The following is a 24,922-nucleotide window of genomic DNA, read 5'->3' on the forward strand; positions in this document are numbered from 1 at the left end:
CTGCAGACTAAACTTTTAATTCTACATAACAATTGTTTCCACTAAACCTGATATTATTACAGTAGGGCAATGTTTAGCTAAAGTGACGGTGGCTCAGTGGTTAGCACTCTGGGCCTTTCAGTGCTAGGTCCCAGGTTCGAATTTCTCAGCCAGGACACTATCTGCATGGAATTTGCAGGTTCTCCCTGTGTTGGCGTGGTTTTCCTCCGTGTACTCCACGTTTTTGAAATGTGGAAGGAAACCGCAGCTAGGTTAATTGGCTTCCCCCCAAAAGTGACCTTAGTCATATGTCTTTAATACAGTCTAAGGTGGGGTCATTAAATTTTAAGCCCTTTGGAGGGACACCTAGTGACATGACTATGGACTTTGTACAATGCTGCGTAATATGTCGGCATTATATAAACACTTATAATAATAAAGTAAAGTCTGTCCAGGCCAGCCATGGAAGGGTCTGTCTTTACTATGATGAAGATATCAGTTTTATTGTTAAAGAAAAATAAAAGATGCAACCTGAGTATCACATGTGAGGCATCTGTCTTTTTTAAAAAAAAAAAAAAAAAAATAAAAGTTCCCACATTTGCATCAACTATTAGACCTTAAATAGGATCCTTTACTTCCTGTACTTGGAAGATATCTTCTGCACGAGAGAAATCTTCTCTTTGACTCCACTGAAAAAGGTACCCACCCTTCTTGTTCTGGTGGCAAGTCAAAATTTCACAATTATCCTAACATTTGGGACAAAGTCATAAGAAATAGAGTGGTTTTCCCTAACAGGGACCCAGACACTAATTAGAATGTAGCAGAGAAATCTTACATTAAAAAATCAGTTATATTTATCATTAGGAAAGAAAAGCCACCAGATATAAAGGTGGGTAAGCTGCCATATATAATTTTCTTGCTCTTAGGATATACTTTAGGCAAAAATGCAAAATTGTTTACACAAAGTAGCTCTGGCTGCAACATTTACCATCTCCTGTAATATCCCCTACAGACTCCCTGCTCTGTAGTCCTGAGCTGGTTCCTCTTTAGGCTAAATGATGCCCACGGTTGGGCTTTATTTAGTAATTTGTTTCATGTTTTGTAGATTCAAAAGGTCCAGAAGCAAAGTTGGCTACCTATTTTTATATGTTTATCATAAAACCACAGTTCGTAACCTACTGCTGGCACTCACCTGATTTGAACCTCAGAGGATGTTTCTAGTAAGTCTCCATCAATATTCCATGGATGGGCATCTTCACTCCAAACAGAATGCACTTCAACATTGGATTCATACACGTCTTTGCTATCACAAACATTGTTTCTTATGCGTAACTTTACTTCCTTAACCAAGTAGGTTTCCACAAATGGAAAGTTAAACTATAAATAAAAACACATTAAAAGTGGCACCATCTGTAGAGATATGTACATTGATTATTCACCTAAGCAAAAACACCCCCAAATCCCAAAACCACGTAAATGAATGTAGTTACAAATTAATGAACAAAATGTAACACTCCACTAGCACCATTCACAAAGTGTCTTTTTAAACCTAATTTATAGATCCAGACTTCCTCTATATTTTTTTTAAGCATACTTGTGTTGAAATGGTTGTGGAAAGACAATGTCTGCAGTTTTTGCATTATTTTGATGAAAGGGGCCCAAAAGAAAAAAAAAGGCTATGATCATTTCTGTAAAATGAACACACTTTATCAGGTTACCTCTGTATGTTATTGCAGTAGCAGGGTATGAACCAAGAAAATCTAAAGTCTTATGAAGCAATATACACTTTGATTAATGGTCTACTTAGTGTTGCCTATGCTGTTATATAGCACAGTCTATGTAATGAGCTCAGCACAAACATACTTTTTAAATATGCTTACTACTCTTCTCCAACTCCAATTAAACATACATTGCTAATAATTGGATATGTATAGTGATTTTGACAGCTTATTTTAAACAATCTCTTGCATGTTGCTTTTTTAATATGTCTTTGTTCTATAAATACCTTTTTTAGTTCCCATGCTTTCTTTGTTTGAAGCACTGGGCAATCATACTGGTCATTTAGCAATTTCAATCCTATTTTTCTGATGTATGGATGGTCTACTGCTCTTTGCTATCAAACACTGGGCCACTTTTTTAACTTAAAAATCAAGAGAAGCTTTTAAGCCATATAGGTAGCATTGGAATGTGTTTATATCAATGGGATGCTTCTAACTTCTAAGTTTACTTCCTTTTATCTTCATTTCGTATTATGCCAAATTCCCTGTCATGCACATCTACTATTGCTAGCAGACTATTAACACAGACAAATGTTTTCCAAAATGTGAGACAATGACAATTGCATCCAATTTAATTGGGAAGGTTTTTTCAACAGTGTGAATGTACAAAGCTCCTTTCGACAAAGGGCTAAAATGCACTAAAACACAATGGTCCTGATTTGTTAAAGCTCTCCAAGGCTGGAGAGGATAGACTTTTATCACTGAAGCTGGGTGATTCAGCAAACCTAAAAAGGACCAGAATTGAAAACATTTGCTAACAAATAGGTTTGCTGAATCACCCAGCTTCACTGATGAAAGTGAATCCCCTCCAGCCTTGGGGAGCTTTAATAAATCAGGCCCAATTTAGGAACATTACAGATGAAGGCCGACTATAGTCAAGTTTTCATTTAAGGCTGAATTCTAGACAAAAATTACTTACCTTATTCCATTCTGATCAAGGTCCCTTTTCTTAAAAAAGAATGGTCCTTTCATTTAATGTTTTTTTTGGGTAAAATCTTTACCTGTATAGGGCTGCTGTGAAACTCATACATCCAGCAGTTTGGGTATTTACCCCTTCTTCCCCTGGCCATTTATGAACTTAAATGACCTGGTTTTCTATAAAGAATGGCCTGAAAGATAGCTAGCTATACGAGTTTCATTGCACAGCAGCCTGGAAGTACAACTGACATTGCACTATTTATGGCTGCTGCAGATAAAGATTTCACCTGAAAGAAAGCACACCGGAAGAAAGAACCATCCTAATGGAGAAAAGGGTCCTGGAACAGAATGCAACAATGTAAATAACATTTTCCTGGAGTTCAATTTAAACATGAACTAGTTTGGTCCATTTGATTAAATGAACCTTCTCACCTGTATGTTCCCTTGTGGTAAGAGTGTGTAGGAGAACTTGGCATGAAAGTACAATTATATTTTTCAGTTTTTTACTGTTTGTTGAACAGCACTGAGACAAGCAGGCATCATGCAGCTTACAAATAAGAGAGCTAGAGCCAACGAGCAGCCAAGCTTGGCAGGAACTGAAACTTTGTACAAAATTCAGCAGCGAGGATGAATTGCCTCATTGTCCCATTTATCCAGACAACACCTGCTCTGAAAATGAGTAATGGTTTAGTTATAAAATTATTTTGTAAATGAATAGTTCAGCATTGATGATTTTATTTTAATATGTGCTTTTCAAAAACTGTTTTAAATTGACCCCTACCTAAAAGAACACATCCACCCACAACAATTGGTTTTGGTATAGGTGGTATAACATAGCATACGGCTTGTTCCCAGTGCAAACACTCTCACACTTTTATTAAATTGTGTAATAAATAAAGTTATGAAGAAAAGTTCATATATACAAGACAAGGTTATTGTTCAGAGCAGCTATTCAGTCAAGGGGAAATCTGTGCAGGTTTTCCTGCACAATGCATTCCTAGTGTGAATACTGGAAATTGTATTTTGGTGTTGCTGCCTTTTAAAAGTGCATTTATTCTTTAAGATCAATGTATTGCTTTTAATTATGTTCCCTGTTATAGTTACATATAATTTTACTAATATTGATTTTTAATGAGTTAATAACTTACATGGCCCTATACAAAGTAATATAGAAGATCCAGGGCACAAAGTTTGTTATTTTGTGCCCTGGATCTTTAGTCCATTCACTCCAGCAGGTTATGTTACTAATAGTATGAGGGACGGATTAAAGTAATCTAACCTGCATTAGTCTGATTGGTGATTTATAAGTCACATAATGGCTAATGTGCTCAGACAGGACAGGAAAATTAAGTCTTCCTAAGAGGACATAAATGTTAATCCGGTGTGTTGTTTAACAAAAACAACAAAAGCAATAAAAATACCTGATTTTTCAGACTGGCATAACGCTTTAAATGCTTTATAAACTCTTGTCTTGACGTATTTTGCACAACTACAAGTGACATTGTTCCATCATTCAGCCTACAGGATGAAAAAAAACAATAAAAAATAGAAATATTATAGGATATCAAGGCCCAGCTGCGACTAAGTGAGGTCTCTGGTCTGCTGCACTACAGTTACGCACATATGTGCAATAATTGTCGGCGTGCAATAATTTGTCAGCGACAAACGACTGCAGGATGCATGAACAAGCCCTGTACATTCAGCACCGTTCTGCTCTATGGAGAAGGAAGGGGTAGAACGATGGAGCGGCACCCTGCTGCGCCCTCTCCCCCTTCACTTTCATTACGATCATTTTTCGTCCGTAGAGGCGCCAGGACGGTCCTCTGGACAACAAGCACTGTACACACCCCAGATTCATCTGACCTGTGTCTACCTAGCCTTAAAGTGACTATTAACCAGGGACCAAAAAGTGGAATCTCAATCTACAGGAATGATAGGCATCTGTTTCTAAGGTTCCATAGTACAATATCAACCAATATGAATACTTGGAAATTTCTAGCTAAAACTACTTGACCCAATTTTTCAGATCCTCTAATTGCTTATAATCCTAAAGACTGACTACAGCCCATCTCCACAGAGAGGGTGAAACCAGGAGCAATCTGCAGAAACAATTTATAAAAGGTTTATATTCAAATTGGTAGTGAGTTGTAATTCTTGTAAGCTTCTACTGACCTGGTATTAGGAGCCAGGCCTCTTGGGGCCATGGAACAAAGGCAGGGGATTGCCATAATGCTGACATTCAGCAACTGACCCTGGATGTGCTGCCACTGATCCTTGCTCTCTGTAAAAAGTTAAACACTTGGTTATTACAATTCATCACTAGCAAATTCATGAATTTCTCATTCTCCAGCTTAGACACTTACCAGGCTCAACGCAATTCTGATCTTTCTCCTTTCTGCAAAGAAAGAGGCCTTAGATATTAGCATTAGTGTAAATATGCTTGGTTTTTAAATTTTCATTCTGAGAATAAATGGTAATACACCATGCATTTAAATGCAAAGCTAGAGATCCACCTGATCTGGCCTCTCGGAAGGACAAGCAGATGTACCAGGTTTGAAAAACTGCCCTGACGGTTACCATTTGCCCCATTTGCCCATTTGCACATTATCACATTCTGTGTTATATCAAATGTTAATAGACAAATAAAACTGCACAAATACTGAAGCAAAAAAAAAAAAAAACAACCCAAACCATAATATTTCCATCACCATGCATCACAGTTGCAATTAGAATATTTTCCTGACATGCTGTCCTTGGTTTGCACCAAATATTTTTACTTTAACTGTGGACAAACAAGTCCCCTAAATGTATTAATCCACAGAATATTGTCCCAGAAGAGCCTGGTCTTTTCCTAGATGTTCCATGGCAAATTGTAGCCTTACTCTACAGTTCTTATTTTTGAAATAAATGCTTTTTCCTACCACACCTCTAATGCAGTTTTATTGGTGAAATTCTCCTCTCCAATAGTGTGGTTGTTTATGGGGTAAGAGTGGCTGAGTGGCATCATTATGATTGTATAAACATGTCTGATCACTCTCAGAAGTCTAAAGCCGTGTTAAGTTGTATCATTTCTGTTACACTATGTGTCCAAAGAACCTGGCCATAAGACCTATGTCAGTTTGGTGGACATTCCAAATTCAAATTTGTAAATATGTCATTGACACAGTGGCTAAAGTGGCCACAGTTTATTAATGAACACATATTTATGGCTTTTATTGTTTAGTTAAATGTCAATTTCCTTACTTATGCTCTCTGTGAAAACTGGATTCATGATTCATTATGGGTAAAAATGATAGTTCACAGCTTTCTGGCCTGGAAATAAAGAAAATTTGTTAGTAATCTTTAACTATTATTCCATATTTACTTCTTGTTTGGAAAAAAAATCTAAACTACTAAATGACAATAAAATCATTGGTAATATCATTAAATATTAAAGACAGCTAGAATGCTTCACTACTGAGTTTTCAGCCAGTCTACCCAAATGTCATTAATATATGAGCCAAATTACAGTTGTAAACCATGATTACCATTGTGTTTAAGTTATATGTATTGGCATATTTTTAAAAGGTTTAGGACTGCTATAATTATTTACCCAAACCTCTGGAGGAACCCTGGTTGAGAAACACTGCTTTAAACAGATACCCAATGACTGCTGATTCTGCATTTATTACATTTTAGTTTTTCCTATACAAATGCAAGTTAATAATGCAAAAATACATTTACAAAAAACAAAAAAAACAAAAACAAAAAAAACTTTAGCCACATATAAATTATTTTTGGCTTTCTTTAATAGCGAGGCTTACCCCCAACTACTTTGAATTTAATGGGGTGGAATATATTAAGCAACAAAAGAATAGTCCTTAAATGTAATAGACAACTGTATGAATCAGATGGACTTTGACAAGGGCCAAAGCCTGATGGAGAGATAACTGGAATACAGCATCCCCAAAATGACAGTTCTTGTGGGATGTTGCAGGTACAAAGTTGTTGGCATCTATAAAAAATAGTCTGGGAAAAAATAACAAGTAATGACAATGACAGGTTCACAAGGGCACCCAAGGCTTATTGATGCGTATTCTTTCCTATTTAATTTGCTATTTGTTTATTACAGTTTTACAATGTATTATTTTTAAAGCTGAATTATTTACATTTGGTATTTGCAATTAGTACATGTATTCACCTAATATAAATATGACCATCACTGAATATATAATGATTCATATAGAAAGATAGATATTTTTATGTCTCTTTTTGTGCACTTTTGGACAATTTGTAATGTAAACATTTTTTTCTGCTCTCTGCAGTATTTAAATGAATAAATTCATGTCCTTTCTTTATATTTGTATTATGTTTACATATTTATTTTTGCCATCAATGCCTTTGTGGTGCCTCTCTCTAACAGCCTATTTGGCTGTTTAAATGGATTCCAAAGCAACAAATGCCAATGGAAATAGCCAACAGAGTGGCTTCAGGCCTTGCCATATGTTCAGGCATTAGTAATAAATGACTGCACAATATCTAGGCCAGTGCAGCAGAATACACTGTATAACCTTTGTACTGAATACAGAAACATTATGTGTTCTTTTATTGATAAATGGCATTCACTAACAAATTACTATATATATTTTTATCATAAATGGCAATTCATTTTATTTTGGATTTTCTATTGTGACAAAGCTTTGACATAATTGTGTATTTTGTTATCTATGCTTTGTGTACATGTAAATTAGTAGGAAACAGCCAGTGTATCTTCTCCATTCTTGGAGAGCTTTAATAAATCAGACCCAATGTCGCAATTGATTTCTGTAGACAACAGTAAAATAAAACAGGGGTTCAATTATGTGTGTGTGTGTGATAAATATACAACAAAACATATATACAATTATTTTAGATTAAGCTAGTATTCACCTGTAGATTCTTTTGCTTTTTGTCCTAGTATTGTGTGAAACAGCTGCAGCTCTTCTCCTCTTTTTTACTGTCGTTGCGTCACAAGAATAAGGACTAGATATTTCTCATATTCCTCCTTGCTATCTAATTCTCTTTTTCGTGATATACAATATCACAAATATTATTATATGTTCTTCATACATTGGCCACCCCCTTTCTGTAGCACAATACTGGTACATTTTGGCTTCCATTTCAATATACAGTAGTTCACTCATTTATTTAGGAAAACTTCATACATTAGATAATTTGCCCATTAGTGTAAATTACCGGTTTAAATTAATATTGCCATGAAAAATGCAGGTAAAAAACCAATGGTCTCTGTGGGGGACTTCCACTTGAGCATAAGAATGCTACGATAACTTCACATTGTTTATCTAGACTGAGGTATATAAACTCATTATAGTCACTCCACTTTAAACACAAATAAAACAGCTTTATTTTTTGTTTTAGGAGGATGAAATGTTATAACACAGCTGCCATAATAAGTTTACATAGATGGGTTTATACATTAACCATATACCTTTCGTTGACAGTTACAAACTGTGAAAAGTCAAAAAGACTGACAGTGAAGGAGAAATGGCCATACCTGTCACATGAGTTAGTTGGTATAGTTAAATACCAGCAATTTATGCAGTGTCCACACAGTGAAGCTTACCTACCTACTTGTAATATTCACTTTCGTTGGGCAGGAATGTGAGAAATGGGCAGCACAGAAATCAGAAATGACAAATTCCTAGCATTAAGTGAAATTATACTATAAGTGCACACAAAATTATTTTTGGTTAATGCAGGTATATTAGGTACTTAGTAGTGTGATCGTATTTATTGCATATGACTGACAAGTGCAGTTTCATACAGGGTGTGATTTTTAAGCATATTGTATGTCTATCTGTAAATATAAAGTTAGTTAAAATTAGGATTAACCAATAATTACTTTTCATATAGCATAAGGTCACACATTGTTTTCTGCATTGATGTTTGAAATACAGAACAAGGTAAAAGTTTTTCAGACTGTGAAAGGCAAAAATCTGAAGAGAAAATAAACAAAGACATATTTAGATAGCTATGAACTAGAATCAGACCTCAATCTGGAATTTGTACAGCTCTTAAAGAAGTTTGCTGATGCTTAAGTTTCTGTATCCAAAACCACACAACAGCCTCCCATTTCAGCTTCTAAATGAATTAGTGACACATTTGTTTGTCTGGTGACACCACTACCCGTCAAAGGTGCATAACCTTTATAAAAGCCACCCCTTACTGTTGATGTGCCAGGCAGTTATCATCAAAGTGGAGGTGGCAACTCCCTTTAATGGAAGGAAGTCCAACTCTCCTGTAATTAAGGGGAGTGATGTAAAATTTGCCTCAACTCTCCTCTTATTAAGGGAAATGACTTCTTTAAACTGGCTTGTTATGGGCCAGCATTAGATGCCAAGCCAAAGCAGGTTCTCGGTGTGTTTGCGTGGGTTTCCTCCCGGTACTCTGGTTTTCTCCCACATTCCACAACCATGCACATGCAGTTAGTTTATTTTGGCTTCCCTCTGAGGTAGGGACAATAGATTGTGAGACCCTTTGAGGGACAACTAGTGACATGACTATGGACTTTGTAAAGTGCTGCGTAATATGTCAGGCGCTTTATAGATACTATATGATGATAATAATATCCAGTATATAGTATAAAGTACACTCAGGTATGGGAGAGAAAACTTTGAGAAAAGTGCCCACTTCAATAAATACTGCAGTGGGTGGCCTAAAGAATGTTTGTGAAGGTCCTTAACGGGAGAAGTGCTAGGCATACAATATATTTTTCCATATTATTAGAGGATTCTCATGCTTACCTGCTGGTATTATTCCAAGAGGTAGTGTTGCTCTGACAGGGCTGAAGTGGGCATTAATGTTCTTCCCAGCATCCATTTGGGCTCTAAGAAGAAGACCATGAGCAACTTCGCTGACAGATCCATCGCCACCAACACAAACGATTCTACAGAAAAGAGCATAAAGTTATATTTATTTCCTCTGCAGTCTTTGTAGTTTACAGCTGAGATTAATAAAAACCAAGGGAATGAAATATGAAGGACACATGCTGGGTGATTTGCATATTTAAAATATTAGCAGTATGGTAGCACAGAATAAAACTGATCAGTTTAAAAAGTGCCAAACTTGGAGAAGTAGTGCTCAGTATTTCACTCTAATAACGCTTTCATTCCATCACACTTTCCAGTGATGTAAAGCCTGTTCCTTAATCTGTCATCATAATATTCAGTTGCATTTCTATAAATTATGGGGAAGTGTGGATGCTATAAACAGTTTACATAAATAAAGGCACCATTTAGAAGGATGGTAATTATCATTAATATGCACAGAAAGTAATTACTATCATGCATTCACAAGTAAAATTTATTCCTTGATTGCTTCTTTAGCTGGCTAATATTTATATACCATAATATAGGGAAATGCCAGTTATTTAAAGAACTACAGTGAGGATAAAAATGAACAGAAAACCTACACACACACATACACACACACACACACACACACACACACACACTACATGGTTGAAAGTTTGTGGGCACTTGATAACATATGAGCTTGTTAGACCAGTGGTGGTCACCTTGTAAATTATGAGGTCTGAAGTGTGGCTACTGATACTTCAAGTGGGATACAGTAGTAGCGTGAAATAGTGTTTTAAGAGGCACTGTGCTGGGTTTATTAGACCTTTTAAAATCAATAAGCTATAGTAAACCCCAACACCCGAAAATGTTGGTCCTGCTATATTTTTTGTAACATACGCCGAAAAGCAACATGGCATTATCATTGATGTCAGTGACTGCAGTAAAGCCCCCAGCGCTGCATTTAGTTGATGAAAAAAACCCCTGACCATTGGTGTCAGTGGCCACAATAATTTCCCCCTGCATTTAGGGACAGTGGATGCAATAATAACCCCTAGCATTGGTTTCAGTAAAGACAGACAAACCCCAACATTAGTGTCAGTGGACACTATAATAACCCCCAGCATTTATGTTTGTGGACACAATAACAACCCCTGGAAATGGTATCAATTGATACAATGCCCCCGATTCATCAAGCAGAATCGGATTATCGGTCGCGCATTCGTATTCGCGATCCGAAATATACAATAAATAAAGTATACAAACAGTGCAACAAATGTAACAATAAATGAATTATATAGCAACATAATTGCTATGATCTCACAAGTGACAGCTTAACAGATCCTCCTTAATCGCGCAGCTGAAATCTAATCGCCTTAATTGGCAGATTCGCGCTCCCTATTGCTTATTATTGTGAAGGCAGGAATCCGGCTGGCAGTGAGGCGAGTGTACGCGCACACTCGAGTCCCGACCGCGGTAAACCGCGATCGATGGCCGGGCGTACTTTCGCGCTTCCAGCGAGCGCGGATTTTATTGATGAATCAGGGGCAATGGGTCTAATTTAATAAAGCTCTTCAAAGCTGGAGAGGGCACACTTTCATCAGTGAAGCTGGGTGATCCAGCAAACCTGGAATACATTTCCTAAAAGTCATTTGCCATTTGTTAGCAAATGTTTTCAATTCTGAACCAGGTTTGCTGGGTCACCCATGGCCAATAATAACACCTAGCAATGATGTCAGGGGACACAATATCACAAATGTCAAATATCAGACAGGATATATTTCCCACTAAAGGCAAAATATTTAAACTTTTTTTTAATTAACTTAGAATGGTCACATGTAAAATGTGTCACATTCCAATGTTTTTACAGAACGCGCAGTTTTCCCTGGGGCTCTCTGGAGAACCATAGAGACCTGTGTATAATATACAAACTCCATGTAAATACTGGCAGGGTAACACCCAAGTCAAAACACTTTTTTACAGCAGAATTTCTAGTTTAGTATATGCATATGCAATCCAGGGGAGGGAGTGCAAAAGAGAAAAAGATAGAACTATGGTTCCACTTTTCAAAGTTTAAGGTGGAATCCACTTTTCTTTTAGTACTGGACACAGTGTAAAAAGATTTTTTTTTTAACTTGCTAACAATAAAATATTGAGAATACAATCAAACATGTACAGTTTTCAATTGAATACCAATACAATAACAATATCAATAACATTACATTTTCTTTACATGTATTAAACAAAACAAAACAACTGAAAATAAAACAATAAAGAACAGTCTTGCACTTAAGTCTATCACTGGTTTACCTAAGAAAACCCCCAAAAATCAGGTCTTTCAAACTGAGTGTATTTCTTGCTGTCTGAAAAATTACTTTCCTGTTGCCAAACCATTCTTCTTGTGGTTTGTATCGACCGGCAATCTTTTCTAGCAGATTACCTGGAACTCTGAAATTAGTAATTGATTTTTTATTGTATGTGATAATGTGAAAATTAAAATGTTGAGAAAGTGTAGCTTCTACTACTATACTACTGCTTTAATTTTCATTGCAATTACTTTTTTTTCAGGTTCTATATGAGGCGTAAATATGAGTGGTCGCTTGAATTACAACTAGAAATAAGCAAATCAGTTTACATAGGGTAACAGCATGCAGTAGATTGGGGTTGTTCTCTTTGGAAGCATTTGCTGTGGAATATTAGTGATTGTTTAGGGCAGTGATAAGAGAAAGGCACCTATTACTTGGGCTGTGTACAAACCTTAGATTTTCGTTGTTGGAAACAATCTTTTATGATCATTTCCAGTGACAGATGAAAAAACAAGAAAAAAAACACATAGCACCCCTTCTGTTCTATGAAGTGGGGGGACAAGTGAGGGGGACACTGTTGTCCTCCCCTCCCTTGACTTGCATAGCACTTGTTCCGGATCATCGTTCATGGATCCACTGTATTCATGAATGGTTGGGCAACCGTCGTCCACATGTCAGATTCTCACACAAGACCAGTACAACCTTTCATCTCAGCTGATTATTATCTGACGTTTGTACATAGGCTAGGCCAGCAAAGTCATATTCTGGATGTTCTTGCACTATACCCTCCTGTGGCAATAGAAGGAGCATTTTTAATGGATCCTGGAAGATGACCTAATTGGATCCCAGCAGTCACCCAATAGAGGGAAGGACTCGGCTCCTTTTAAACTTAGGGCTACCTGTATAAAATATAGGGAAATTGCTGTTAAATCTGCATTTGAACTGATAAGTAGACCTTTATTCCCATTTTAATTGTTCACAAATATGCCAGGAAAATATAAAAATTGTTCACTAGGCATAGAAAAGTTTGATGCACAGAAAAAAAAATCAACATTTAATTAAACTTGATAAATTCAAACTTGAATGTTAACACAGTAGAAGTTCTTTTTCATCAAACAGATAGTGAGATATAATTAAGGTATTGTTCTGCAGGGACACATACTACAGCCATGTCCAACTTCATCTTGTGGAATTCTGGTAGAATCTGGTAAAATTGCAACAAAACGACCCGCCAGGCATTACAATGTATTATTAAAATTATTATGTGCCTTCCTGTCACAAACTCGTACTACGCACCTAAAACAATGACAACGGTACCTACTGGATTCAATTATTCAAAACCACCTAGCATAAAATATTACATTTATTGACACGTTTAAAAACCATCATAGTGAGCTAACATTTTCTGCGGTATATTATATAAAAAAACAATGAAAGTATAACAAAATGAACCTCCCAAGGATCTTAACCTCCTTGCATGTTTTATTTTTTTTATATGATTCTTTATCGAAATTTCAATGATCTCAAAGAAAATTAACCTTAAAGGAGACAAAGACCCCCTTTTCACAGATTTCTCTGATTTTCTTCTGTTTCTTCAGGTGATAATATAGAAGTATAGTATCTATACCAGTCTTTTACAAAAAAAAAGGATCTCAATGTATTATAGGACATTTTTTGTTTTACTAACAATATACATTTGTAAGCTGTATATTAGTGTTCTTTAACCACAGCTGGTCAGGCATCATCTTCAGATCCAACAAGTTGTGAACGATGGAGGGATGTAAACCACAGAAAGTATAAGGATCTTTTGAAGTCACAGTACAATACCTATTAGCATAAGAAAATGAAATCTAACAACATCTAAGGCCATTGAAACTTTAATCTCATGTATGACACCCCCCATCACAAAAACATATTCAAAATATAAAAGGGGTAACTAGGGTATATTACAACAGCTTTACACACTTGTAAATGGTCATATGTGTTTGACTTCTCTGTAAATAGACCAGGGTATACAGGTTAAGTTATCTTTGATATGTCCTCCCTCCAATAAAAAAGCATGTTATAGTTCCAGTTTACTAGAATTCTGATAGTATGATGATTCAAAGAACAAAGTATATCCGCCATCTACCTTAATCCCCATACAATTTCTTAACCTGGTTATAGGATTGTTTTAGAATAAATGGCCCTAAATTATGTTGTCCTTATAAGAGTCACTAGAATCTCTGAGCACCTTTCCTTGTTAGGTACCAAACACTGCTCCCCTCTCAGCAACCCCTTCACACAACAATCTTCCAAGAAGTTAAAGTATTTTTCCTGTTTTTTTCAGTTTATATTCATATTGGTTTATATTTGAGTATATACAGTGTGTGTGACAAAGTAACAAGAAAAGTTTTGGCTCAAAGCAGAACTCAGCAGACACATTTATTCTTTATTTTTATTTCTCACTTAATACATTTTTGCCTGTTTGTACATAGATTGTTAAGCCCTGCAGACATAGTCAGCAATATGTAAATACTGAATTATGAAAAGGACATGGTTTTAGCTGAGAGGACAAAGTATGCTTTTGCAAAGACTGCACAAAAGAAAACAATGATAATCTTGGGGTCTAATAAGGAACATAATTATACTAGAAATACTTGTAAACATATGTTCACACATTTCTGAGTTAACTGTTTGCTTTAGGGAACTCCTAATTTTATTAGGGGTTTAATATAAATTCAGATTTACTGTATTATTACCGGATATGCTTGACATATACAGAAAACATAATTACATTATATACACAAACCCTGAACTCACAATACAGAGCCACCAATACACCCAAAACTGATATTTCGTTATTAGTAAATGTGTAAAAGCTAAATCATCCTCAGACATCATCTGTGCTGGGAGTTCGGTGGTGTAAAAGCCAAATCAAACAGATTTAATCTCTGCTTGGAGTTTGGTGGTATGACATTTGAACCCAGTTTTCCTGGGTCAGCTCCTCTGTGGCTATTATAAATTAATTTAAACCTCCCTGCTACATTCTTCATTTAGTTCACATTACGTGCAAGTACACTGACAGACTTCTAGCTGCACAATGAAAAGTATGACTATATTAAAATTAGCAACTTTATCAGGAATATCTTCCAGCCTGAATTTAATTTAAAACCAAGTAATATAAGGGGTCAGCATTATCGGATTCACTGGTGGGCAGCCAAACCTTAAATGTGTGTGCAGGGTCCCATATAGGGCTCTTTCCCTATAACCAAAGGACAAAAAAAAAGTAAAGAACAACCCTTACCTCTCACCTTTGGGAAATAAAGAAGAGGGACATGATTGATAATTATTTTAAAAGAGGGACATAGCTCTGAAAGAGGGGCAGTCCCTGCAAATCAGGGGTATCTGATATACCTTTTAGTAAGGGGAAGTGCATCAAGTTTTGGAGGTGTGTTAGGGTGGCATTCATAATAAATGTAGTATACCAACACACATAGCATGTATTAGTGCATGAACTGCTACTCAAAAGCTACAGAATGTCATCTGTGACTGCTGTGCCGGAAGACAGAGGTGGATGTGTTCTCAAGCATAATGCCATAAGCATTTTTTTTTTTTTTGTTAAAAAGGAGCATTGTTTGCAGAAAATGTATTATCATTTCATGGCTGTACATGTTTAGCTTCTAAAACTTAGTACAATCAGCTGAATCTGTATCATGACACTGCACATTGTATGACTACATTACTGACTGCAACTACTAAGACCTGCAAGAGCCAATAATTCATAAATAACAATGACTTGTTGGGACTTTAGGAGATTGTATTGCTATAATCTAGTGCTGATTTTATAGGTAAGAAGTTTTTGTGTGTAGCAATATTTAAGCACTGAAAAAATTGTACATGATGACAATCCATTACAAAACTGCCTAGGCCTTAAATAGTCACTTTGCACACCTGTAACAATGTTTTTGTAAGGATAAATATTGCTTCCCAGTTTTTCCTGGATATATGTTTCCTAATCTTTCCACACGCACTTAGGAGTGTAATGTCATGAGGGTTCCTCTCCCTAAATATTCCACTTTGAGATAGGAAGGTTAAATAAAAAACATTGCTAAAAATTGTCTATCGCCATAATGGCTGATCTTAATCATCAAAAAGGATGTGCATAATGTGTAAGAGGCAGGCCAAGTCAGACATAAGTCTGACCAAAATTTAAAACCAACCAAGAGTAACCAGGGATCTAGAGTAAACACAAAAAGGCTCTCTGCTTTTTCTGTTTGTTCATAATGCATTAGCTGAGGCCTTGGTTTGAATTAGCCAAGTTTGTGACAGTAAGTACTTTAATGAAATATTTACTTTTATAGTTAACACTATGATAAAATTGATAAAACTCCTTCTTACTCTTTTTCTATAGTGACTGCTGAGCACTTTTGACAATTTGCCACTAGATGACAGAACGAGTCATTGTTTTAATAGGAGACCTGTAGAAATATACAAGCATAGAATTCACCACCAGCAAATTTTCAGAGAATTCAGCTGGGGGAATAATTTATAAAATGAGCCCATAAATACACGCGCCATACACTCTGCTACATCAACTAAAAATACTTCTATCAAGCAGCTATGGATGTTAACAACATACCCGTCAAATTCTTGGAGTTCACATTCTTTAAGCAAAGTAAGAGCATGTCCTGTATATTTTGTTTCTATAAGGAAAAAAAACACAAAATTGAAATATGATACAGTTATTTTGGTAGTATTTGTGGCTGAGATTTTGCTTCTTAAAAATTAGAAAAAAATAGAAACTTTGGCTGACAACAATACTGTAAAATAATTGTGCAATTGTAATCCTAAACAATACAATCTGAAACACAAGCTTTGTTGAAAAATGCAAAAAATTATTGAATTTTTTTGCAAATCCTTTTTTACTTCTGTTTTGTAGCTATGAAAGCAGTCTTGTCAGGCTAATGCAAAAAGATCCTAAGGACGATGCCTGCAACAGAAGAGCTTTTAGACTTCCTCTCCCAGCAGCCGGTGTCTTCCTTCTGTCACTCTTTTTTTACCAAAAGACATAGGCCCTGATTTATTAAAGCTCTCCAAGACTGGAGGGGATAGACTTTCATCTGTGAAGCTGGGTGATCCAGAAAACATGGAATATATTACTTCAATGCAATTTGCGGTTTGCTAGCAAATGTTTTGAATCCTGGACCAGATCCATTTCAGGTTTGCTGGATCTCCCAGCTTCACTGATGAAAGTGAATCTCCTCCAGCCTTGGAGAGCTTTAATAAATCAGGCCCTAAGAGTGGGATCCTGCACCCCAGAGTCTCAATAGCATATAATGCTCTATATTTGAATAGGGAGAGCAGGGTAGTTTGTTCCTGGTCTGCAAACTATCGATTCAATTTAATATGAAACTATCCTTAATCTGTTACAGCATTACTGATTTCATATAAAGGTTTATATTTTACTAAGTTTTTTAATCAAAGGTAATAAGTTGTGGGCTATAAATTAGTGAACAGCCTCCCTCTGCATGTAATGTTTTAAAGGATTACACAAAGACAGAAATATAGGTACATACAAAATTGTTGGGGTTAAGGAAGTGCCATACTGATTTGACTATATTATCTAACCAATGACTCCCTGACCTGAAACAAAAACAAATATGAAACTGTTCAGATGTAACTGGCAACATGCTTCTTTTAGGTTAGTGATTTTTTATATTTCTATTTTAGTAAAAACCTGTACAAATCTCTAACCATTTACAACCTTCATATATCAAAACAATGTGAACCTCCTATAAATGGTACCTGACCATAAAAAAAGGTCCTCTAATGCCATACATTTAACTTTCCTCCGCTACTTCAAGTTAACATGCTGCAAACCAATTTAGAAACATTTCAGTACATCTAGGGAAGAAGATTCTGTTCACTATATGACATCCTATTCGGCCAACAACTCACATTTTTCCTATGCCATGGTCAGTTGAAGACATGAATAGACCAATATGGGTAAATACAATATATGCTTAATGTAGGAAGGGTGATAGATTTTCCTATAATATAATAAAATATGTTATTTACCCTTTCTGGTTACTAGTTATGCTTACCAGACTTCATAAAAATGTAATAGTTAATGGGTATCAAAATTCAAGGCAATTAACAATATGCATAATATTTTCAACAGCTCTTTGAAGGCTACAAAAAGAGCAAATATACTCAGGAGATAACAAAAAGCCAAATACCAGTAGCTGCTCAGCAAATCTCAAAGAGAAGGGTGGCACAACCACATACCAGAATATGTACCCTCTAGAGGAAATGAATCTGTCACTCTACATTGTCATCTTGGCCTCTTGCAATGCCCTGTGCAGCACATGAAATGCCAGAGCAAAATGGATAAGCTGAGCTGCAGATGGCAGAGAGCAGCACTGCCACGTTTAGCATTTTCTAGGGCGGCAATGCCAGAAGAGACTGCACAGCTGTAACCAACCATCAAAGATTCTTTTTGACTGACATGACACTTACAGATGGATGTTTTGTGTAAGAATGTACATCGTTATATGCAAGATTACATAAATCTTTCATGCTTGTCTGTTCTTAGTTATAGTCTGGTATAAGAGTGAGTAGTGGGAATTTTTGGTATTCTAGACATGATTTTATGGTATTCCCCAATGCTTACATAATATATATTTATTTATTAGCACTGTAACAAAACTGGGGATTGTAATTTGAATTCAATAAATGAGACCAATAAAAAGCTAAGTTTGCTGGGTGTATTCATATTTAAGTCCAAAGCAATGATAAAAATGAACCTTTTTTCCCAAAGGTGTGCAAAGACAGTTTGATTCATTCTAAGGCCAGACCCCTGCTGCAGGGATATCTTTGCTTTCTGTGGAATAAAGCAGTGGTCCAACAAGCTACCTGCTGACTTGGTCCTATAGCTCTGCAGCCAGTAATATAGCACTCTAGACAAAGCAAGAGATGCATCAAACCTCAGAGATCGCTGTTCCACAAATTAAGTAGATTGGGATCCTTATTCTAAGGGCTGTTGCACAGTTTAAATTACATAACCTAATTCTAGGTGCAAATAATTCCATTTTCCTTAAAGTTTATCTTAGGGCAAAACTTCCAAGGACAACTGTGTAAGGGAGCTCTTCTCATTTTGGAAGATTTCCTCTAGCTTTTTTGTTACCTCTTCAAGACAGTAATTTCCACAATGGTACAAAGACCAGAGTTTAACTTTAACCCTTCTCCACCCAAGACTATTAAAAAAAACATCCGGCTACATATACACTTTAAATTGAGAATTCAATTAGGCTTTCAATGTAAAAACTAAAATTATTCTGGATAGAATAAGGAAGCATTAAATCCTTTGTCGGGTTTTTTTTGTTGTCTGTACATAGGGGAGTTTCAACATTTTTATGTCCCTGGAACCACGGTCACCGAGACTTAAAGTGAGAAAATGGCATGTTGTGTTTCACAAAAAGATTATAGCAGATGTATACTCTTACTAACACTAATTCAATGTGTGGAATTGAGCACCATGAGCAAATAATGCCATCTGATGCCACAGACTAACATGCTTTTTGTAAATAAAAAAAAGTTATTCATATAGCAACATATTTTGCAGCATTATACAGGCTCCACAGTCATGTCAATGTCTGTCCTTTACAAAAGTCCTTACCATAGCTATTTACTAGTGTCCCCATAAATAGTGATTTTTTTTTGTGAGGGAATTCTTTTTCTACCAGTATGTTTTAGGAATGTTGGAGAAACCCAACGAAAACATGGAGAGAACATACAAACTCTACAGATAGTCCCGATTGCATCTCAGATCTGAGACCTTAGACATGCAAGTGCTAGCCACTGAGCTAAATGTAACAGAATACAGACATGAATGACCTAATAAACCATGAACACAAAAATATAGAATTATATAGCTTTCCTATATCATATTGTTTTTTCCTAGTTTTTTAGTTAACCACCAAGCTTTCATTATAGTTCCTGGTTACAGAAGTAAAATACTATAATGTTTGTATCACACTGTGCAACCCATTCCTGGCATTATCTTTAAATGTAATTAGGTGAAGAGGGATTTTGAATTTGCAGGACTTTCCAGTTGGGTATCTTCTTGCAGTGGCCAGCAGGTGTCAGCAAAGGAACTTGTCACAGGGATAAGGTCACATGGATATCATTTGATGGGTGGCAAAAAGTAACAAGATGTTAAACAGATTCAAATAAAATGTTACAAAAAGAAATTATTAAGGCCATGATGTCCAAGAATATTACGAAATAAACACCAGACGGGCTGTTTCTGCATATTTTATCCCAATTAGGCATTTGATCTAAATGCATTTTGATGCTTAAAACAGTTTAAAAAAAAAAAAAGTAAAAATAATGTTTTTTTATTTGCACAGAAGTGTCCTGCTTTCAAAGGGTTTCTAAATTCCCATAATCGGAAAATGCTTACAGAATGTTTAAGCCCTGTGCTCTGGTATTGGAATTCTGTACTACAACATCTACTGCCCAGCATAAGAAGACCTTTAACTATGAATGTTCTTCTACTGTACATTTGATTTGCACTGTTGTAGTTATACATCAGAGGGCAAATGACATGTATGGTATGACATTTTGTGGAAGATCACTGTCAAGGTCACTGATTTTGCAAGGCTACAAAGAAAGGGAAAAGCACATGAGTAAGAAACTGTAAAGATTGTTCAAATTTTTGGAGGTTTGTAAAAAGTCTACAGCTCTAGATTGCTGAATAATGTAATGTTCTTAGTCCTACAAATGAATAAGAGCCGTTAAAAGATATACATTTTTACAGTGCTATGAGTTCATTTATATAACGTTATGATTTTACTAAAGTAACCTTGCTAAAAAAAAAAAATATGTTCTAAAGAAGTGCTGTGTTTTATCAATGTGCTAAAAAAAACTGCTAAAAGGAAAGGCCAATCACAAACTTTTTGTGTCATGTGACTCTCTTTGTATCACCATTATGCAGAGGACACTTTGTAGGATTCCAATGGCATAACTATAATTGTGAAACTCAGGTGCTATGTGGAGTTAAAACTGCTGTGTACCAGTCTGTTCATGGTGAATTGGGTCTATTTATGAATGTTTGCACCCAAGATTTACACCCAATGAAGTTAAACTAGGCTATAAATTGACAGCTTCAATACTAAAAGATTGTACAAAAATGAAAACATGGCAATTTTATTGAAAGAGATCAGATTTTTCACACTTAGTTTGATTAGGGCAATTTCGTTCCCATCATCTTGTGAATGTATAAAAGCAACATTTTGTGTGTGTAATTACTGCATAATTGTGGCAGAAATGGAATTAAAGGTAAAATCACTCCATCATATTGCCTTTTTGTGGTCAGTTTAAAGCCTACAAACTCATCGTACCAGCAGAATGATCCCAGCTTGGAGTAAATGGTTGAATCTAATTAGTTACTGCTGGAATATACAAATCATGCGTGAAGGCCAGCATCAATATAAAATAACTTCAAAGGTTCAAATGGTTAAACTTGTATATGCTACCTTCAACTAGCCTAAACATCTAATATTCCGTGTTAATGTAATGATCCACTATACCACACTAAAAGAGTCACTATGCCAGCCTAAAAGGGTCACTTTGGGATTTTATGCTTTTTTTTAATTTAATGCTCAATGTTTAGAAATGCAAACCCTTTTTTGTTTACACCCTTTCACCCAACCATATGGTACAATGTACTTCATGGGCCGCATTTATTAAAACTCTCTAAGGCTCCAAGGAGCCACCCTTTCATCAGTAATTATGAGTGATCCAGCAAACCTGGAATAGATCTGGCCCAGGATTGAAAACGTTTGCTATCATGGATCACCCAGATTCACTGATGAAAGTGTATCTTCCCCAGCCTTGGAGAGCTTTAAATAAATCAGGCCCAATGAGTGAATCACCCTACCTTTCCAGAGTGTGCTTATTTAAGGCACCAACCACCAAAAATTCAAGTTAAAAAAAAACTGCTTGTAGACTGACCTTTGAATTTCTCATACCATTTTGTTTGACAATAAATCATAGAATGAAGACATAAAGGGAAAGGTTAAAGCTGAAATTAGTCTTCTTAGGTTTGGCTTCCTATTTCGCTACAGCTTTACACAGGTATGAACATGCTAATGTTAAATAAATTTTTTTTTGTTTTTATTACACGCAAAATAAAAAAAGAAAGAGGAGAAGAATCCAGAATGGGTGCGCAGCCATGTGAGGGAGAAGAGGAACCCCTGTATAGCTGCTGGGGGACAGTGCCATGGGTACAGGCACCATGCACATACTCTAATATCTAAAGAGGTGGTTGGCAGTGACCACCAAAAACCTTTCTGTAAACTCCCTTGAAGAAGCAGAATATTTCATCTGTGTTGGGACTTTTTCGGACCAAGAACAAATAGGATTCTGTACCCTTTTATTGACCTTTTACCTTGATGGAAACTGACTTGTGCATGTGTATTTATAAATGATAGCTATGTTAGTTCACTGAAAATAAAGAACAACTGTTGAATATATGTGCTGCTGTCAACTTTTTAATTTTTTTGTTGCCAACATAAAAAGCTGTATTTATCTTGTGAACCAGGGACTATACTAACTTGGTATTATACTACAGTGCACATGTATAATTATCTTTGTGCACAAAATAATGAACATTTAAAGCAATTGTTTTAAAGGTTTGATGTAAGCAAAGGAAAGCCTAATTTAATTTAAGCTCCCGAAGACAGCAGAAGATAGACTAACATAGGTGAGCCTGGGTGATCCAGCAAACCTGTAATAGATTTCCTATAAAATATTTCATATTTGTTGGTATATGCTTTAAATCCGGAACCAGATCTATTTTAGGTGTGCTGGATCACCCAGGTTCATCCATAGTTACATAGTAGGTTGGGTTGAAAAAGTCCATCAAGTTCAACCACTAGGGAAATCATCCCTAGGGAAACCACTAGGGACACATCCCAGATAAAAACCATATCAGACATAGTTGGTTCAGAGGAAGGCAAAAAAAACCCTGGTACAATTTGCTTCAACAGGGGAAAAAAAATCCTTCCCAATTCCATGAGGCAATTGAATGTTCCTTGGATCAACGTCACTGTTATTTTTACATTAAAGCCTTAATACCCAGTTATAATCTGTGCTTCTAGAAAAACATCCAGCTTTTTCTTAAAGCAAATCTATAGTAGTTGCTGAAACTGCTTCCTGAGGGAGTCGATTCCATATTTTCACAGACCTTACAGTGAAGAATCCCTTCCTTATCCGGAGCTTAAACTTCTTTTCCTCCATACGCAAAGAGTGCCCTCTTGTTCTTTGTAATGATCTCAAAGACAATAATGGGGAACAGAGCTCTCTATATGGAACATTTATATATTTATACAGGGTGATCATATCTCCCCCTTAAACATCTCTTCTCAAGGGAGAATAGATTCAGTTCAGCTAATCTCTCCTCATAGCTGAGCTCCTCCATTCCTTTTATTAGTTTAGTTACCCTTCTCCATCCAGGATAATGTCTCCATCTCTGCAGTCTATTCCTCTTTTAAAACAAGGAAGTACTTTGCTAGCTTTAGATATTACAGCTTGGCATTGCATGCTGTTATTAAGTCTATGATCTACCAGAACCCCCAGATCCTTTTCTGACTCCCCCAAATGTTTTCCCCCTAGACAGTATGAAGCATGCATGATGTTAGTGCCCAAGTGCATAATTTTACATTTATCCATATTAAATGTCATTTGTCACTTGGCTGCCCAATCAAACAGTAAATCCAGGTCTGCTTGTAGATTATAGACATCATGCATGGACTTAATTCCATTACATAGTTTGGTGTCATATGCAAACACAGAAATGGTACTTTTAATCCCAAACTCTATATTGTTTATGAAGATGTTAAACAGTAAAGGTCCCAACACTGAAGCCTGGGGTACACCACTAATACCCTTAGACCATTCAGAGTATGAATCATTAATTACAACTCTCTGGATGCGATCTTTAAGCCACTTCTTTATCCATTTACAGAGTGATTTTTCTAAACCTATTGACCCTAACTTGCATAATAACCGTCTGTGGGGTACAGTGTCAAATGCTATAGCAAAGTCAGGCCCAATCTGTGTTTTTTAAAAGTAAAAATTGATGATCACAAAGAAAAACCACCAAGTGATGGTTATATGTGGGGTTTGTGTGTTCCATTTAAAATAGTAAAAAAACAGCACTACAGGTTTTAAAAAGAATACACTCTTAGTGAAAAAACAAGCACCCAGGAACTCTGATGAATAAAAACCTGAGCTTTGTGGATATAAGCATGTGCAAACACATTGTAATTTAAGCAAGGCAAGTATTGTTTTCTCAGAGTTGGCAATTTGATTTTGATGCAAAGATGGCTCTGAATAAAACAAACATCAGATCTAACGATGTAAACATATTGGCTATGTAACCTGATTTACTGTATTTTAAGCTGCAGCTGAAAGCCAGTGGGGATTAACTGAAAGTTCAGCTTGTCTTGGTTGCTTAGCAATGTTTTCTGTCTCTATTCAGTTGATTTATTTACTGAAACAAACTTACCTGTAACATCAGTCTGAATGTCAGCGAGCTTAAAAAGAGGTGCAACGTGCTTATAATACACATTGGCCGCTTCTCCTTTATGGCTGTGCGGGTTAATGATTACCTTGAGTGACTTCGGCCTATTAGGAAAACCTAAAAAAAAAAAAGGAAAATTACAATTATAATGTTCCATACAATAGAACACATTTATGATACGTTAACTGCATAAATATATACTAAACAATGCAGGTTTGCTTTCATAACATTTCTGGTTGTCTCATCTTCTATTAAATTGGCCACATTTACAGCATTCTATGGCTTCAACATAAAACAAAGTTTAGGTCTGGATTTCTCATTAGATGTCAGTAGGATTTTTTCTGTAGGGCCAACAAAATTTCAGGCAGGAGGGACAATAGGCTTTTGAGCAGTTTCTAACACCTTCCTCTACCTTACCAATATTTTTTTTACCTTTTTTTTAAAACTTTTTATCACCCATTCACCTTTCCCACAAACCACTTCCTTATTAGGCTACTAAGCAGGTGCTGCTCATGGACTGGGTGCTCTATTTAGAAA

At 36.0% G+C, this 24,922-nt stretch overlaps 1 protein-coding gene across 1 annotated transcript in view; it reads right to left on the bottom strand.

Annotated features, from left to right (window-relative positions):
- Nucleotides 1–482: 482 nt before the first annotated feature.
- CERKL (CERK like autophagy regulator) overlaps nucleotides 483–24,922 on the bottom strand; it is a 48,497-nt gene continuing 24,057 nt past the window's right edge. Inside the window, exons 2-9 of the mRNA XM_072419105.1 lie at nucleotides 24,371–24,502; nucleotides 16,436–16,499; nucleotides 9,458–9,600; nucleotides 5,919–6,000; nucleotides 5,039–5,070; nucleotides 4,848–4,956; nucleotides 4,097–4,193; nucleotides 483–1,356 (exon numbers count right to left, since the gene is read on the bottom strand). Of these exons, the coding sequence (XP_072275206.1) occupies nucleotides 1,168–1,356; nucleotides 4,097–4,193; nucleotides 4,848–4,956; nucleotides 5,039–5,070; nucleotides 5,919–6,000; nucleotides 9,458–9,600; nucleotides 16,436–16,499; nucleotides 24,371–24,502 (848 nt within the window). The 3' untranslated portion in view covers nucleotides 483–1,167. The remainder of the gene's footprint in view (nucleotides 1,357–4,096; nucleotides 4,194–4,847; nucleotides 4,957–5,038; nucleotides 5,071–5,918; nucleotides 6,001–9,457; nucleotides 9,601–16,435; nucleotides 16,500–24,370; nucleotides 24,503–24,922) is intronic.

This window comes from Pyxicephalus adspersus, chromosome 7 (assembly GCF_032062135.1).
Source record: "Pyxicephalus adspersus chromosome 7, UCB_Pads_2.0, whole genome shotgun sequence".
NCBI lineage: Eukaryota > Metazoa > Chordata > Amphibia > Anura > Pyxicephalidae > Pyxicephalus > Pyxicephalus adspersus.